The 17,044-nt window shown below is 40.8% G+C and overlaps 1 protein-coding gene across 1 annotated transcript in view; it reads right to left on the reverse strand.

The window, feature by feature from the left end:
* Window positions 1–17,044, reverse strand: part of TBC1D32 (TBC1 domain family member 32) — a 157,831-nt gene that overhangs the window by 71,183 nt on the left and 69,604 nt on the right. The window contains 3 exon segments of the mRNA XM_065401287.1: window positions 6,045–6,138; window positions 7,086–7,194; window positions 9,715–9,837. Coding sequence (XP_065257359.1) covers window positions 6,045–6,138; window positions 7,086–7,194; window positions 9,715–9,837 — 326 coding nt within the window.

Genomic DNA, 17,044 nt, shown 5'->3' on the forward strand with positions numbered 1-17,044 from the left:
GGCTGATGAGGTCTGTGTGTGGAGGGTCCTGAGCTGTGGGATTGCTGCTCTAGGAACTTCATGAACTCTATATGGCTAGATTTCCAGTCTTGCACAGGTCCTGAATTATACTGGAGGCCTAATGCTCCCACCCTTGCACAGTTCCTTAGCTAGAGAGGAGAGAATGACAGTGGGGTCTTTGGCGCAATAGAGGAGCAAATGTTACTGTAGACAACACGAGGATGTTGTACACTCACAATGGAAAAACAGAAAAGTTGGGAGAGGAGGTGGTCCATGCAATTCTAAATAGAAAAGAAGTTTCAGTGAGATAACTATCTACACACCAGAAAGTTTGAGAAACCCTGATCTTTATCATCAAAACATACTGCTCCTGAAAATTAGACAATGCATCTATTAAATGTAATTTTGCATGTGACAAGAAATGCAAAATGCAAATTAAAAGCATAAATCATGATAAGTTAATTTTATTTTTAGTATTATTTTGCTTGGAATAACTTATGGTATCGTTAATACCACAGATAAAGAAATCTCACTTATTTTTAATTTGGTATTGCCCCTAAACAACAAGAGGATTGTGTGTATCATTCTAAACACTTACCCCTTAGCAGTTCTACCCCAAATTATATTACTGAAATATAATTGAACACTTAAAATAAAAGAAAAGTAACAGGGTATCTTGCTACAGTGTAAACAGGTGGAATTTACATAATTTATTTCCTCATGCAAATAATGGCCTAAGTCATTTGAAGTTTCATCATAAATTATGTTTCAAATTCACACTAACAGAAGAGACACACAATATATTATTCTCCAGTGCTTCAGCCTGTAGGTCTCTAACTCCTGGCTGTGATAATTCTTGCAAATAAATCACATTTTATGATTTTATTTTCCACATATCCTTTCCTAATAAAACAGAAACCACATAGACAAATGCCTAGCACCTGCCAGAACAGAGTAGCTTCTTGGAAAGTTTGAAGCAGTATGTCCTTTGGGTAAATCCTGCCAGCTCAAGTTTCTGCCATAAAGGGGAGCTGGGTGATATTTCTGCCTGCATCACAAGAACCTCATTTTCAATCCAGTGAACAAAGATGTCTGGTTGCCACAAAGGGCTCATCATTAAGAGAAAGGGCTCTCTTCCTTCATATTCCCCATTTATTGAAAGGGTATGTTCTGCACAAGGCAGGTTAAAACCACTGGACATGTTTTTGACTATAATCTTTCCATGCAAAGCTACAGGTCCAACATGGCATGAAAATGTTTTCACTTTTCATGCCATCAGAATGCACATGTATTTATCTTTCAACAGCTTCAAATGAGTTCAGGGTGACAAGGCTTGAATATTTTAATTCCCTTTTAGTAGGGCTTCCATCAGCGTTCTCACCTTACAGTAAATACTGAGTCCAACTGTACACCTGCTGAGTAGCTGTGATCATCTTACGCACATCCTGCATTCTTTGATGGCTGTCTATAAAGTGACAGACTGACTTTATATTGTCTTTGGTGGTCTATACACTCTTACAACAGGGGAGAAACCTAGCTATTTTTGGGAACTCCTCTGTGAATCTGACAGGTATCTACATGCTGACACTACCCACAATAGCTTTGCAGATTATTTGGTTTTATTGTAGCAACAACAAAATGCAGAACTTGCTCCCCTGGACATCCATCCATCTTAGCTTATTCACCCCTGCATTGTAACATGGTATCGCAGAACTTTACTTTTTCAGGCATTTTCAGCTTTAAATCGTTTTGAAGCCCCCACATTCCTTTTAAAATATCATCAAATTGTTTGACTTTTTAAATAGTTTATCCAGTTTTCTTATATTTGTTTTACAAAATTATTAGTCACAATTTCTTTAAAATGGTTGTGAGCACCTTAGCAAGGGGGGAAGTGGTGATATAGGAGTAACTACAGTATTATTACTGTTATCAATAGTTACTGGATGTCAAGAAGCTTGACATCTAAAATGTGTCTGATATGATAAGGGCTTGCTATGCTAAGTAATGAATGAGCTCAATGACTATGGCAGAAAAATTTCATATAAGTGGATGAATCACAGAAATAATAACCCATTTGAATCATTCTGACAATTGTTATTTTAAAAGGAATCTCTTTTCCATTTGTTGGTGTTTTTACTCCCAGAAGGCACAAGCTTGTCTTTAAGAAGAGAGTTATGAACTAGAATTCACTTAATGTGTATCAGCCCTTCAAAGGATTTATAAACTCATACCTTAGAGTTGACAGCTGGGATTCAGTGACCCCAATGGAATCCCATTAAACTTATTCTATTTATTTATGTATTTATTAAGTAAACAAATAAATACATAAATACATAAATAAATAGAATATCATTCCTCACCCCAGAACTTTCACTGTCTTCCACCCATGCAAAACATATTTATTTTAACAAGTAAACAGTATCAGGCTGCTGTCTGCATCTCATAACAATGCCATCCTTGGAATGTGCATGTGCATGACAAGAATGGTCAGCAGTGCTTCCCGTATTATAGGCTTCAGGCCAAAGCACTAACAGGAGTTCCTGATGCACCGCAGGCTTCTCCAACAAAAGACGAACAGGAGCCACTGCTCTGTTTCGTCCAGTGGGGAAAAGGGGACCAGCTGCCCTTGAGGTCCTTGCCAGAGGGGACAGCGAATAGGAGACACTGGTCCAGACTTCCTCCTCTTCTCCATAGGGTTGGAGAGAGAAGCGGCACAGACCACCAGTGAACTGCAAGAAGTGAGAAAAAAAATTTTGCACTCTTGGCCGGCAGGTAATAACATTTCTCTGCCCCTTTGGGGCTAGAAGCACAGGTGTGTGTGTGGAGGGGGGGAGGGAAAGGGGGGGCAAACTGTCCTAGCTGGCTCCAGAATGGCTTCATTAATGGGGAGAGCTATTCTGTTGGGTCTGGGAGCATGCAGAATGTCTACGAGTTTGTGCTGGGAGTCTTGGATCTCCTCGAAAGGAATCTAAAGTTCTTCAGCAACTCTGCAGAGACGGTCCTGGAATTTCTTGAAGTCATGGGGGGCGAGGAGGGGATGTAGAAGTCACCACTTTGTCTTGGGATGACGATGCCAGTCTTGCAGGTTCTGGCAGAACTGCTGGATCTGGAGCTTAATGTTCCTCCTCCTCTGTCGGATCTGGTGACAGATCTGAGCATTCCCTTGGTGGGAGGGGAGACAAGAAGTGACTCCCTGGCAGATTGGATCGACTCTGTAGGAGAGTACTCTTCCCAAGCCTCCAATATGGCCAGTTGGAGGGGTCGATAGGTGGTTGCGGGGGGCCCCTATGGTGTGGGGTACCAGCAGCTCTGAGTTAGATGAGGCGGAGGTTGGTCTCAAACCAGTGCAGGTCTTTTGGGTAGTGGAGGACATGTAGGGTAAGGGAAGAGTATTTCATTGGATGGCTCAGAATCTCCCAATGAGGAGAAGGCTGATTCTGGTTCCAGTGGCAATACCATTGGTGCTGTTGAAGGGGAGGTGTATTCTGTGTATGGGCCGGGTGATCAGCTCCTTCCAGCAGTCAATTCTCTCAGAGGTGATATTATCCCCCTGGAAATGGAGGGCCCCAATGGAGAAGGGGATTCTGGATTCAGAAGAGTGAAAATGTCTTGTGGGGATGGCCACAGATTCAGCTCTCCCCAATGTGAGAGGGGTTCTTCTTGTCCAGACCATCGGAGCCGGCAAGGAGGGTGGTATCTGCAGTTGGCAGTGACCGGAATCCGTTGGTGCTGACAGATCCTGGGGTTTGGGAGGAGCCGGGGATAACAGTACTGACAGAACATGGGCTTGTGCTTTCTGGTCATGCGACTGGAACTCAGTATATCCTAAGTTCTCCTGGGCTGAGTTGGTGGGCTTGTTTACAGCGGAGTCCAATTTCTTTGAAGTGGACTTAGAGGAAAACTCATGCTTATGAGAGTAATTTTTTAATTAATGGAGATATCCCATCTCCTAGAACTGGAAGGGACCTTGAAAGATCATCGAGTCCAGCCCCCTGCCTTCACTAGCAGGACCAAGTACAGATTTTGCCCCAGATCCCTAAGTGGCCCCCTCAAGGATTGAACTCACAACCCTGGGTTTAGCAGACCAATGCTCAAACCACTGAGCTATCCCTCCCCCCACCTTGGGGTTTGTGGGGGGTAATTCTCCCACACCAGAGTTGGACTTCACAGCAGGAGGCCCACTCCTTGCTGAATCAGGCCGAACCGTGGCCACTGGGAGCTGCGGGCAGCCATGCCTGAGGATGGTCAATGTAAACACTGTCTCACGGCCCACCAGCGGATTACCTTGACGGGCCACAGATTGCCCACCACTGCCTTATAATCACTTAAAATCTATCTTTTGTAGGTAATAAACTTATTTTGTTTTGTCTAAAACCAGTGTGTTGAAATCATAACTTGGAGCAGAAAGCTGTGTATATTCCTCTCCACATTGAGAGAGAGAGGGCGAATTTCATGAGTTTACGCTGCACAGTTCTCTGTGAAGCGCAAGACGGTATAATTTTGGGTTTACACTCCAGAGGGAGGTGCATGCCTTAGGAACTGGGAGGTGCCTTAACTGAGCCTTCCCATGCAGAGTTGATTTCAGCCTGTGTGTGTATAGCTGCAGCTAGGTGTGTCCCTACCTGTTTGTGTGCTGGTAAAGTGCAGTGTGACACCTGGGGGAGGGCTTTGCAGGCTGCACAGCAGTGCAGTGTAAATGGAGCCCAGGCTGGTGGGCTCAGTGGTACCCCAGTTCCAGGTGGCACCCCTGGGGTGGGGGAACCCCTCACACTATTTACAGAGATAAAGTTCCCACTCTTCTCAGGTACAGCTAGGGAACAACTGGAAGATACTGCATCTTGCCAATGTGAGCTTCCCCAAGGCAGTACAGGCAGTGTTGGTGGTCATCACTGACATAGAAGAATCGCGGGCAGGAAGCAGAGAGTTTAAATTCTGGAGTACTGAGCATAGTCCAGTAACCGAACAGGGTACAGGGATGGAGGGGGAAATGCCCCTGGGAAACTATTCTAATGCTAAACAATTAAAACTATTAAAAACTATTAAAACTATTTACAAACTAGATTATTTTTATTTTGTAGAATGAAGCCAAAGATGCAGACAACGACAGGTCCCAATCCAGACCATTAAGTGGTGAGAAGGAACTCGAGAGGCAGTCATTCCTCCCAACACTTTATTTCCTCGGTTGGAGGCACATGGTGAGCCAGGGCACACGCATGGACCAACAGAGACTGGTTTCAAATTCTCCAGCCCTGGCACATGGTGCATAACCCAGGGTATCATAAGTCATACAATCAGGGGAAGAAATCTATACCATGTGAGTTATGCAATTATTTTGCTTAGTCTAATTTCTGAGTATTCACAATTTGAATAATTGTGAATGACCAAGAGAGAAAGAATTATTTGCTGAATATATTTACAAATAATTTCTCATCATGAATACATCTGAGTATGTTGTGATCTGTTGACAGATAAATGAACAGGCAAATTCCACATGAGAAATTATTCATTATAAATTATTCACCAAGTTCTAGTGTACTATGTGCTCAATATAAAACCTTAAGATGGTTTCTGTATATGCTTTGTCTAGATGAATCTACAACAGACTACTCACTTTGCATACATTCCACAGATCTCAGTGCAAGAACCAACTGTTATAAACATTGTCTGTTTCACAGACCACCACGCTCTGCAAACAGAGACCCAAATCAAGAAACGGAGTACAAAAGAAATCCTGTATCTTAAGCATATTGTTTTACTCCAGCTACCAAACAAGATGATACGTTTATGTCTCATGTGTCTCCCACCTGAGCTTAGCCAAAAGGTTAATCTTGAAGTTTGCATAAGAAATGGATTACTAAACAGAGCTTTTCAGAATGATTGGTATACAAAGCAACACAACTAAAAACAAATTAACCCATTTGGCCACAAATGGTTCCAATAATATAAATCCCAGGCTATTTATAAGATTTCATTCCAAGAAAAGAATTAAAATAAACTGACATAAGATGTTTGTTTGGCATCTGAACTATTAATATGTTTAGTACCTTGTCTAAAATCAGCTTTCTTAGGAGCTTCTGAAAGATAGCACCTTGGCAAGGGGTATGATGAAAACATTGGCCAGGGATATGGATCAGTGCCCTAGAAAAAAGAACCAGAACAAAGTGATATTAGGAGGTAAATTAATAGTAGTTTACCCGACTCATCCACAGGTAAAGTTTGCCTATTGTACAATGAATCTCCAACAGATTTGTCAGAATTATTGACACTACAATTTAATTGTATGATTTTCTATAATTAAAAGAAAAAGTAATATGAAATCCAATAAGTATATGAGCCAGAAGGTTTAAGCAACTTGCTCTGGTAACTATTGTTAACAATTCTGAATTTAATATTTTTTCATTGAAAGGAAAATTATAGCTTTCAAAAGAAATACTGTATTTCCAATTTTATACATTGATCTAGTTGTCTTTTCTGTGCTGACAGTAATTTCCATCTTCTCCTTATGAGTGTGACAGTCAGTAGAAAACCATAGCACTTAACAAAAGAACCTGCTTAACAAATACTGCACTGTGAGAATACTGATGAGAGATACAGGTATTTGATAGTGCAGATGAAATGCAAGCAGGTTAAAACCATAGGCATATATTTGAGAGGGCAGTTCTAGTTTGGTCAACGGGACTGCGCCTGGGGGGCAAATTCCGTACCAGCCCAAGACTTGCAGTTTCGGGGGGTCATGCCCCCCATACCCCTCCCAAACTATGCCCATAGGTTAAAAAAATCTGATAAAAGGAAGATATTGCAGATAGAAATCTATTAATTAAAGAATTAAAAAAAAATCACTTCCACAGTTAGAGAAACAGATTTTTAATTTAAAAAAATGATAACCTGACATGAACATGGCATTACCTGAGCACTTAGTAGCCCACTGACACTAGAAATAACATCTTCGCTAAGCAAATCTCTTCTTACAATGGAAGGTGTTAACACTCTTGATGTGCAGGCAGTTGTTGTCTCTTGATGCTAAATAATATTTATATTGTGAATTAGCAGTGGGAATACTTAAGTCCTAGGACCAACACACTAACCTTATTTAGTACTCTTTGAGGCAAAATCCGTTCCACTGGTCCTCCCATAAAATTTATCCTAACAAGAATATGGTTCGTCTCTACCGATATCCCATCAATTATAACATTTCTGAAAAAACAAAACAAACAAACTTGATTTACCTTTGAGTGCTGCTCTCAGAAAATATTCAAGGATGCTAATCATTCTAGGGACAAACTATAATTATAGAGCTAGATTGTGACTAGGACTACATACTTGTTGTGTAAGGAAAAATCTATACAATAAGATTCCAGGATTGTCACTCTAAGACTAGAATATCTGTTGAGTCAGACTGAAGCAACAGCTACAAGCATGGTTGAGTGCTCTTTTTGTTCAGACTATCCCAAGGTTCAATCATCACTGGGATCTGCAGTTCATGTCAGCCATTTTGACTTTATGAATTATACCTACGTGACAGCAAGCCATGCATCTATTCCATGCCAAGAGTCCTAGATCAGTGATATCAGAGGTAACTCAATCACCACCTTAAAGCTAATTTGCATGCAACAATTTCATTGGCTGTACGAGGGAGACTGCACAGATTGTGGATTACTTGTCCCAACTGCCACACGTAAAGCATCCACCCACACAACAACAAAACCAGCACTCACAATAACGCCAAACACACAGAGCCCCTCATGACAGTATACATGCAACTCACACAAATCAACACAAATCTCCCAGCACAGCCCTCCAGAGACAAATCAACACAGCCAGCACACAGAATAACCCCAAACACACATAACCCTGCACTACAGTGTACACCCCACACTGCAGTGCACACAACTCTCTTTCACCACCCAATCAAATCAACAGTAAACTACCAGCCAACACACACTCCCCAGCCCTCAGACATACTTACCATAAAACCATAAACTTGAGTAGCAAAGTCATTCTGACTTCACAAATTACATCCGTGCTACAGCATGGGCTTTCAGCTACTAGTAGGGCAGTAAAAACAACTCTCACATCCCTAAGTTGGCTAAAGGAACCTGGGGTCTTGGGCATGTAGGAATAAGTAGGCTCTGCATGCCTACTTCCCACCTGAGGCAGATTAGAAGCAAGTGGGTGGGTTGGGATGGAGAATTTGGGGGACCCTTGGTTACACCTGCCAATTCAGTGGCAAGAGCACCTGAGCTCAAGTGGGGGTTTTAAAATTTGCTGCTGATATAGGCCAGAAGCAAATTACTACTCCAGGAGCAAAATAAAGCATGGAGGGCATAGTGATTCAGAGCTTACATGCCACCCCTTGTTCAAGACTGTGCCTAAAGTCACAATGTAGCCCAAAGGAAATTTGTTTTAGAAAGGAAAAACACTTTCACTTTTCATATACAGAGTCTGCTATAAGAACAATGTGTAGCCATTATTTAGAAAGATAATAGGCCGAATCCTCAGTTGGTATAAATCAACGACATACACCAGTTGAGGATCTAGGCCACTATTAGAGTCTCAGCTCTATACCGATCACATATGTAAACACTGTGACAAGTTCTTAATGTGCAACATACTGAGAGAGCTAAAGAACAAATTGACTTCTAATTTTAGTAATGTTCCATCACTCTATGCTGTGTGGGGCTGCACTGCAGGCCTCTCTAAGGAGAACGTGGTCTATTTACACAAGATAATTTTACTTTGGTAATTAGCAATTAGAAGTCATAAGAGGAGGAGAGAGGGCTGAGGTTACAAAGAGGAAAATTCAAGGTATATTTATTTGTACATATCAGATCTTGTAGCGGGGCAGTCACCCCGCTCCGGCTAAGTAGGGGTTAAAAGCCAGCCATTGGAGAGGGCCGGGGCTGAGAGAAAAGGCTAGGCTGATTGGGGAAACAGCCACAGCTGGGGCCATGCCCCAATCAGGCCACAGCTGGCCCTATAAAAGGGCTGTGAGCCAGGAGCTCACACACACACTCTCTCTCTCTCTAGCTTATGAGAGAGAAGGACCTGGCTGCCTAGGAGCTGGGTAGGGTACCTGAGGTGAGGCAGTGCTGGGGAAGGGCAGAGGGAGCTGGGGAGCTTCAGCCGGATAAAACCCCAGGCTGCAGGCAAGGTGGGGATAGCGGGTTGGGGGTTCCCCAGGGAGGGGAGACCCAGATTGTGGGTTACTGCAGGGGGCAGAACCCTGATGTAAAAGGGCACCGAGGTCCGGGAGGCACACGGGGGCCAGCGACAGGCGAGACACCGGCCTACAGAGGGCGCTCCGGGGCTGGTGAAGAGCTAATTCCCAAGACTACCAGCAGGAGGTGTCGCACAGGTGAGTCCTGGCCCCACCGCAGACCTTTATAAGGGTCCTTTAATAACACAACTTGACAATCACATTTACATCTGAAAATGTTGTGCCTCCTATTATTACAAGTTGCCTTTAGGATTATTGTATATTAAAGAGACTAAAGACAACATATTTCTCTCTTTTTCAGTTTGTTAATTTTGCATTTTTTTTACTATTAAAGATTAAGGCCTCAATCTTGCAAACATGCATGTAAATAATTTTACATATGTTAGGAGTCTAGTTGATTTCAATTGGAGTATTTGTATGAATAAAGCTATTCAGATGTGTAAGTATTTGCTAGACTGAGTCTAAATAACATCATATTTATATTGATCATTTCTTACCCAGGTCCTTCAGAAGTTTCTATGACGTTCTCCTTCTGGGCATTTAGAAGCACTTGGGATACTTTATATTGAGACTCTAAAAGTAGAAGTGTATCTAGATCACAGCACAGCACACTTAACAACCTGTAGAAGGACACACATTGAAATAACAGCATGATTTAGGAATCTGCTAATACAGACTAAGGCAGACCAGAATAAACATGAGATCTCAAAGTAAAAAAAAAGTGCTTTAAGACATAGGTGCTGGAACTAGGAGTGCTGGGGGAGCGGCAGCACTCCCTGGTTTGAAGTGGTTTCCATCATTTGGAGGGTTTACATTTTTGTTTTAATGGCTTTCATCACCCTCACTATAAAAGTTGTTCCAGTATCTATGCTTTAAGAAACCTGGACAGAACTAAGAGACAAAGCATTCCTTTATATCCCTTTAGTAGCCACTCTGTTTGCTCAGGGTTATGCAACTAGAGACTAGCTCCCAATAGATTTTTAATTTATACTGAACAACTGTAAAAAACCATTCACAAACATATGCTGGTCAGCTTAGTCTGCTGACTGCACCTCACAGAAAACAAGCATGATGTGGAATTAATAAAACAACCAATGCTCTGAAATGTCAAGAAATGATACAACACTGACTAAGTTCCTGATGTAACTTCCAATTAAGCTCAGTTGAAAAAGAGTCAAGATAAAAAAACACAAATTTATATTCTCTACTATAAGTACTCTATTGTTTAGTCAAATTTCATGCAAAGATCAAAGACAACAAAAGATTTAGCATGCAATTAAAACAATGCATCTGTTATTTTTTTATGTCAGAACATTCTGGCAGGTAAAGGTAATAATCTCCAGAACACATGACAGCAAGTTAAGTACAATTTTATTTTATAACATCAGGCAAAATTCACAATGATAAATGCTCTCTTTCTAGCTTGATGTTACCTATTGTAGAATCTGAGGTATCACCAGGATAATATATGAAGCACTGAAATTGTAAACTTTTTTGTATTTTTTGCATAAATCTGATTACTGTAACGTCACATCAAAAATTATTTAATCGGAAGTGCCCTATTTATGGAAAAATATATCACTAAAATTCTTGTTGCTGCTTTCATTCTTTTATCATAGAAGTAAAACACATCATGAATAACATCTGATTAGCATTACATTTTTCATTCACATAATATCGGATGTAACCTAGGGAATACATATTATTTGACATTTGTATCTGTTAGTCAGTGTTCTCAATATGTTTCTATTGAAAACAGGAAAAATTCAGGAGCCATACTCGCAATAATTTAATACCTGCATATTCAAGTGATGATAACCAAGGAATGCATAACCAAAATGACTATTCTTAACTCAGATCTGCTCAGTTTACATCCTGTTAAAATTGTATTTCTATTTATTTTCTATTAACTTGTGCCTATCTATGAGATCATAGGTTCATTCTGAGCACTTTTCTAAAGCACAAAAGAAACAGCAACATCTGGACTACAATATTTCATGTGTTTAAAATAGCCAAGTTAGAAAAAGAACACTTCAACTATTATGAAGATGTTGGGCTGAATTTAGTCCAAAATGGACGGTAGCTTTCACCAGCATATAACCTGACTAAGCTGCCCAATAGAGAAAAATCTACCAGGAGCAGAGTTTGACAGTATACAACAGTCATAACATCCCCGCTTGTGGGCAGAAGAGAGTAACAACCCCCTAAGTGGGCAGATCTGGCCCAGGAAAGAGAATGGCATTGCGCTGATTCAGAACATCCCATGAGTAATCTCCATTGGGGCATTCATCCGGAACTCGGCTATGTTACACAAGATTAGCCATTAAAAGGATCAAATTAAACAATATACTATATATAAACAATATACTTCAAGCTAACATTCCCCTCCTCTACCTCTCAAGTTTGAATCACAGGCGGTCTGGCTTAGTGGCTGGAGCAAGAGTCAGGCCTAGTGGAGGCACAGGAGTCAGAACCAGGAATCAGAACCAGAGCCAGAGTCCAAATACCAGAGCCAAGCGTCAAGTCAGAGTCAGAACCAGTAATAGGAAACGGGGATAAGAACCGGATTACCTGAAGTCAGGGAAGGCAAAAGCAGGGTTGGTTCCAAGGCAGAAAATAAGCTGGGAGAGGACTGGAAAAAGGCTGGGTGCGGGGCAGGGTCTAGGCCACATCAGGATAGAAGCAAGACAGTCGCAGGCTTGGAGTGCCGCAAGCACAGGGAGGCAAAGAATCCACAAGCGTGTGCTTTTAGCAGCCAGAAAGCTACTGCTCCTGCTGGGCGTAAGAACCAGCCTTCTAGTTTCCTCAGCCAATCAGGCAGGGCGGTCCGCCAGGCAGCTTAGTTTATTTGTAAGCCTGTCAGGAGATGGAGCACCTGCAGGGACTTACTCCTGATAGAACGTGTAACAATTTGGGGAATATGTCTGTACAACTCATGAATTCTGTGTGAAATTAACTCTCTCTATATATCTTTACCAAGCTGCAAACTCCATTTTGAATGTACAACCCTTTGCCTCATCTGTTTTCTGTTAGTAGCATAGTGGTTTTATATTTGATTTACTCATAAAATTTTCCCTTCAAGACAAATACTGATTTGTTAATGTATTCCAAGTATGAATGCAGATATGCTGAGGATATCAATACTTATATCTGATGTTTTATAAAGATTTATTGAACCAAAAGAAATAAGAAAATCGTATTTGTATTTCTTTAGCTACTCTTGTGAAATATTTGTGCTATGAAAGTGATTACCCTGATTTACTTATGAGTAATCACAGACATTTTATTGCAATGCATTCAACATCAATGCTATATCAAAATCATTTTTTATGTACAGGTTTGCTTCTATGTATTAGGAACTTATTGGAATACCTTTGACAATTTGCTTTGAAGGTTGTCAGAAGAGTCAAAAGCAACCAAGACTGCAGTAACTTTGTGTATAAGAGATGGTAACCTATGAACCAAAACAAATGGCTACATCCAAAATTGTTAGTTGACATTCTGTAAGGAACATGGAAATATTCTGGACTCAGAGCAGAAGAATCTGCCTCTGAAATTTGCGAGGTGGCCACTTGGTCATCTCCATATATTTTGATCTGCCATTGTATCTGTTTCTCTTCTGCTGACTTTTGTTGGCTATTAGGTGTTCCAAAAGCTATCATCAGGTAAGCTCTGACTCTCTGCTCTCAACACCTTCTCTCTTTAATTGTCACTATGTAGGATGGGAGAAGAGGGAATGAACAAGGGGAATTACTGATGAGTAATTCTGTTTGTTGCATCTTCTTTCCTCCCAACCTATATCACTTCTCTCTCTACTTGGAAGCATCTCTTGGTTTATTTTTTCCCCTTAATTTCTCATCCATTACTTTGCTCTGGACATTTTTAACTAGAAAAGCATTTGGTAGATAGGTTCTTTATATACTAGTTTTGACTGATGGAGCTTTTGCCTCGTTGCTTGCTGTGGTGACCCAGCTAGGCTAGACTATGCTAACTGTGAGAGAGGCAAAGCCAAAAAGGGATCATTATAAATGTTTAAAACTTTATAAGGGAAACCCCCCAAATTGTATCAGGAGCATCAATAATACTGAATATTACCAAAGCCTTACTACTTATAATAATAACCTGTAGGTTACCAACTCATTAACCTTTGTGAGCTTGTACATGCGGTGCAGGTAGTGCCAAATGCATTGCTAGTAACAAGAACGAGAGAGATTACTTAACAATATACTGTGTCACTTCACAGAAGAATAAACTTTTCCTCTCCTTGGCTGTAAGTCCAGCTCTACTCTTGCTGTCCTGTTCTTTGTTTCTCTTCGGCTTCAATGTTCCCATGGCTGAACCTCTTTGAATAGAGTTTATCCGCAAGTGGGGCTTCTTCACCTAGTGGGCCCTCACTTAGATCCATTAGGCACCTTTGAACTGTACTCCTTCAATAGATAGATGTTCAAACAGTCACTCTCTCTACTCATTTACTGTAGGTCATTTGTAGGTGGGCTTCTCATTTACTGTTGGATCTGTTTTCATCTAGTGCAGCTTTTTGATCAATTCCCTTTTTCACCTCTTATATTTCCTTTCAGATTTTTCCCTTTATACACTCTCCCCAGTATATCTGTAAATTTTATTTCTCTCTACTTCCTTTCTCTAATAGTGCCTTCTCACATACCTAGATCTATTGTTTCTACTTCTCCTAACCTGAAACCTTTCCTATTTTCCTTCCTTCCTCCTTCTCGCTTCCCAGTGCCCTACTTTTATTCTCCTGTTCTTCTTTTATTTTATTGCCTCCTCTCCTACCCAGGCACCAGTGCACATGCTACCTCAGCATCTACATTCTTCTCCTTGTCTAACAGATTTTATTCCAACTGCCCCTTCAGGTGGATTCCAAGCACCCTCCGCAACTTGAGCTGCCCTCTCGTTGTCTCTCTCTCCCCCCAAGATAGCATTCATTGATGCTGCATCACAGCTACAGCAGGTGCTAGTGCCAGGGTGTGGGTTACTACAATGCTATCAGTAACTATAGTTGCTAGCTAAAATGGGAGAAGAAGGAATTATGACAAACAGAATTCCTGGTGAATAATTTTCCCATATGAAATCTAGCTTGTCAGTTTTGTTCATTGGCCCTTCATTTAAATTTTTCACATCTGAAAAACAAAATTGGAAGTACAGTCAGATTACCTAAAACTTGGTTTGATTTATTAAATGAGGATATCCGAAACAGCTATAAAGATAGCTAGTTTATAAGATAGTAGCTTGACTTTTTTTCTTCTAATTTGATTAAGAATCAACAAATGTGAGTTGGAAGGATTAAGTAAAGCAACAAGGTTTGAAATAGTATTTGCCATGTTAAGTTTACATTAACCCTCGGGGTCACTTGTGATATGAAAGAAGTAGTCATCTGTAGTTCACTGATTGAAAAGTTACATTATCACAGTATGTCACACATCCTTGAAAGTCTTATAAAATTGCCCCAGAATGAATTTGCTTTTCTTAAAAAAAAAAATGCAACTATGCATTACTTTCTAGACAGAAAACACATCTACAATAATAACCAGAATATCTGACAATAAATTAACAAAATAAATTAGGAATGACTGAATATTAACTGGGATTTGATGGCAATAAAACCAAAGCATTAGAAAGTGTCCTTTGCTTTCAGAAGATCTAGTGATCTTAAAATGGGGTTGAGAGAGGGAAGAAGTACCTCCTCCAGGAGGTTGTTCTTCCCTTCCTGGACCATAAGAAAGACCCTCTATGGGCATACCATAGATCCCAAGGATGCAAGTCATGGGGCAGGAGAAGCCACTGTCTATGGCCTTCTTTCCTTCACAGAGACATAGTTATGCCTAAGTAAAAGTAAGTTCACAGGGATTTTGCAAAGCATGAGGGTAACTGACCAATAGCATCACAGGATTCTTTGTAGGAGTATCAAAGGGGTAGCCGTGTTAGTCTGGATCTGTAAAAGCAGCAAAGAGTCCTGTGGCACCTTACAGACTAACAGTCTGTTAGTCTATAAGGTGCCACAGGACTCTTTGCTGCTTTTGTAGGAGTAGGCATTTTGGCTCCTGTTAATCAAATTTTAGTAATCGTAAGAGTTATCAGACCCATCAGCCACTCTTACTGGCTGACTGTCAACCTGTTTAAAAATGGAGATAATTGCATTGGCCATTTAGTGCTGCTGGTGTATCTGCATGTTTGCAGAACAGGACCGGGGGAGAATATCTGAAACTAATGAGATAATTCATGATTCAACAATGAAAAACAAGGTCCGCAAATGGAAAGGAATATATTACAAACATTTAAAAATGAAAAATTACATATGGAAACTACTTTATATGGAAAAGTGTCACTGTAGTTTAAACTGAATCATTTTTAATTTTTAAAAAGGTAAAAATCATTAATTTTAAAATTTGCTGATAAGCATAATGTAAGAGGCATTGTATTAAAAGGGAAAAAAGGGCCAACTTAAATAGAATACTGACCTGACAGAGGAATGTGGAAGGTTGAAGGCTTCCCTCTTACAGAACAAATTAATTAATATTCCCTTCATTGTGTTTCAGACATTAGTTCACACACTTAGCTAATTAACAATACACATACTATAGGTACAATTAATTGAACAAATTATTTAAAATGATACTATTATGCCCCTGTCCTTAAGATGCAATTGTGGATACAGAAAGAGTGAATATTACAGTGTAAAAGAACAGAAAATCATCTTTAAAGCACAACTGAAAAGCACGTTACAGTGTTTAGTATTTGGATCTCCTAAACCCTCGAAGCTATGTCAAATTTATAACATTTGTCTAACAAATATATGTCTGCACATCTCATAGCTTCTGTGGAATTTAGTGCATTCATTTGAATTTGAATAGAGTGAACTAGATGAAATGTTGACTAACACATACTGCTCTGAGGCATATTTCAATAGGCTGCTTGATTTTCAGATAGATGTACACTGTAAGCCGTTAAAGCTCCCATTCCTAAATCTTTTTCCTGACTTGTTCTGTAGACCTTTGGAGATTTTATATATATGTAAACTGAGCTGAACCACATCTGGAGGCATCATATGTGAAGCCTGGCAGGTGGTATTAATGCTGTGCCCGCTGCTCTATGCCTAGGGCCCTATCAAATTCCCAGTCATTTAAAACGTGATGGACCATGAAATCTGGTCTCCCCCATGAAGTCTGGTCTTTTTTGTACTTTTACCCTAATACAGATTTCATGGGGGAAACCAGCATTTCTCAAACAGGGGGTCCTGACTCAAAAGGGGTTGAGGGTGAGGGGGTTGCAAAGTTGTTGTAAGGGTGTCATGGTATTGCCACCCTTCTGCGCTGTCTTCAGAGCTGGGTGGATGGAGCATGGTGGCTGCTGGCCGAGGGCCCAGCTCTGAAGGCACCAGTGCAGAAGGGTAGCAACACCATACCATGCCATCCTTACTTCTGCACTGCTGCTGGCGGTGGCACTGCCTTCAGAGTTGGGGTCCCATCCAGCAGCTGCTGCTCTCTGGCCACCCAACTCTGAAGTCAGCGCCGCTGCCAGCAGCAGTGCAGATTTAAGGGTAGCAAAACCGAGACCCCCCCCAAAAAATAACCTTGTGACCACCCCACAACCCCCTCCAGTTACAACACCATGAAAATTCAGATTTTAATATCTGAAATAATGAAATTTATTATTTTTAAAGTCCTATGACTGTAAAATTGCCCCAAATGGACTGTGAATTTGGTAGGGCCCTACATATGCCCCAAGAGTTGAAGGCAGTGTCTGGCTGATATTTGTGGGCTTTTTTGAATGGTCTCTACAAGTATGGCCAAGGAGAAGAATCTGTGTTGA

Source organism: Emys orbicularis, chromosome 3, assembly GCF_028017835.1.
Source record: "Emys orbicularis isolate rEmyOrb1 chromosome 3, rEmyOrb1.hap1, whole genome shotgun sequence".
Taxonomy (NCBI): Eukaryota; Metazoa; Chordata; order Testudines; family Emydidae; genus Emys; species Emys orbicularis.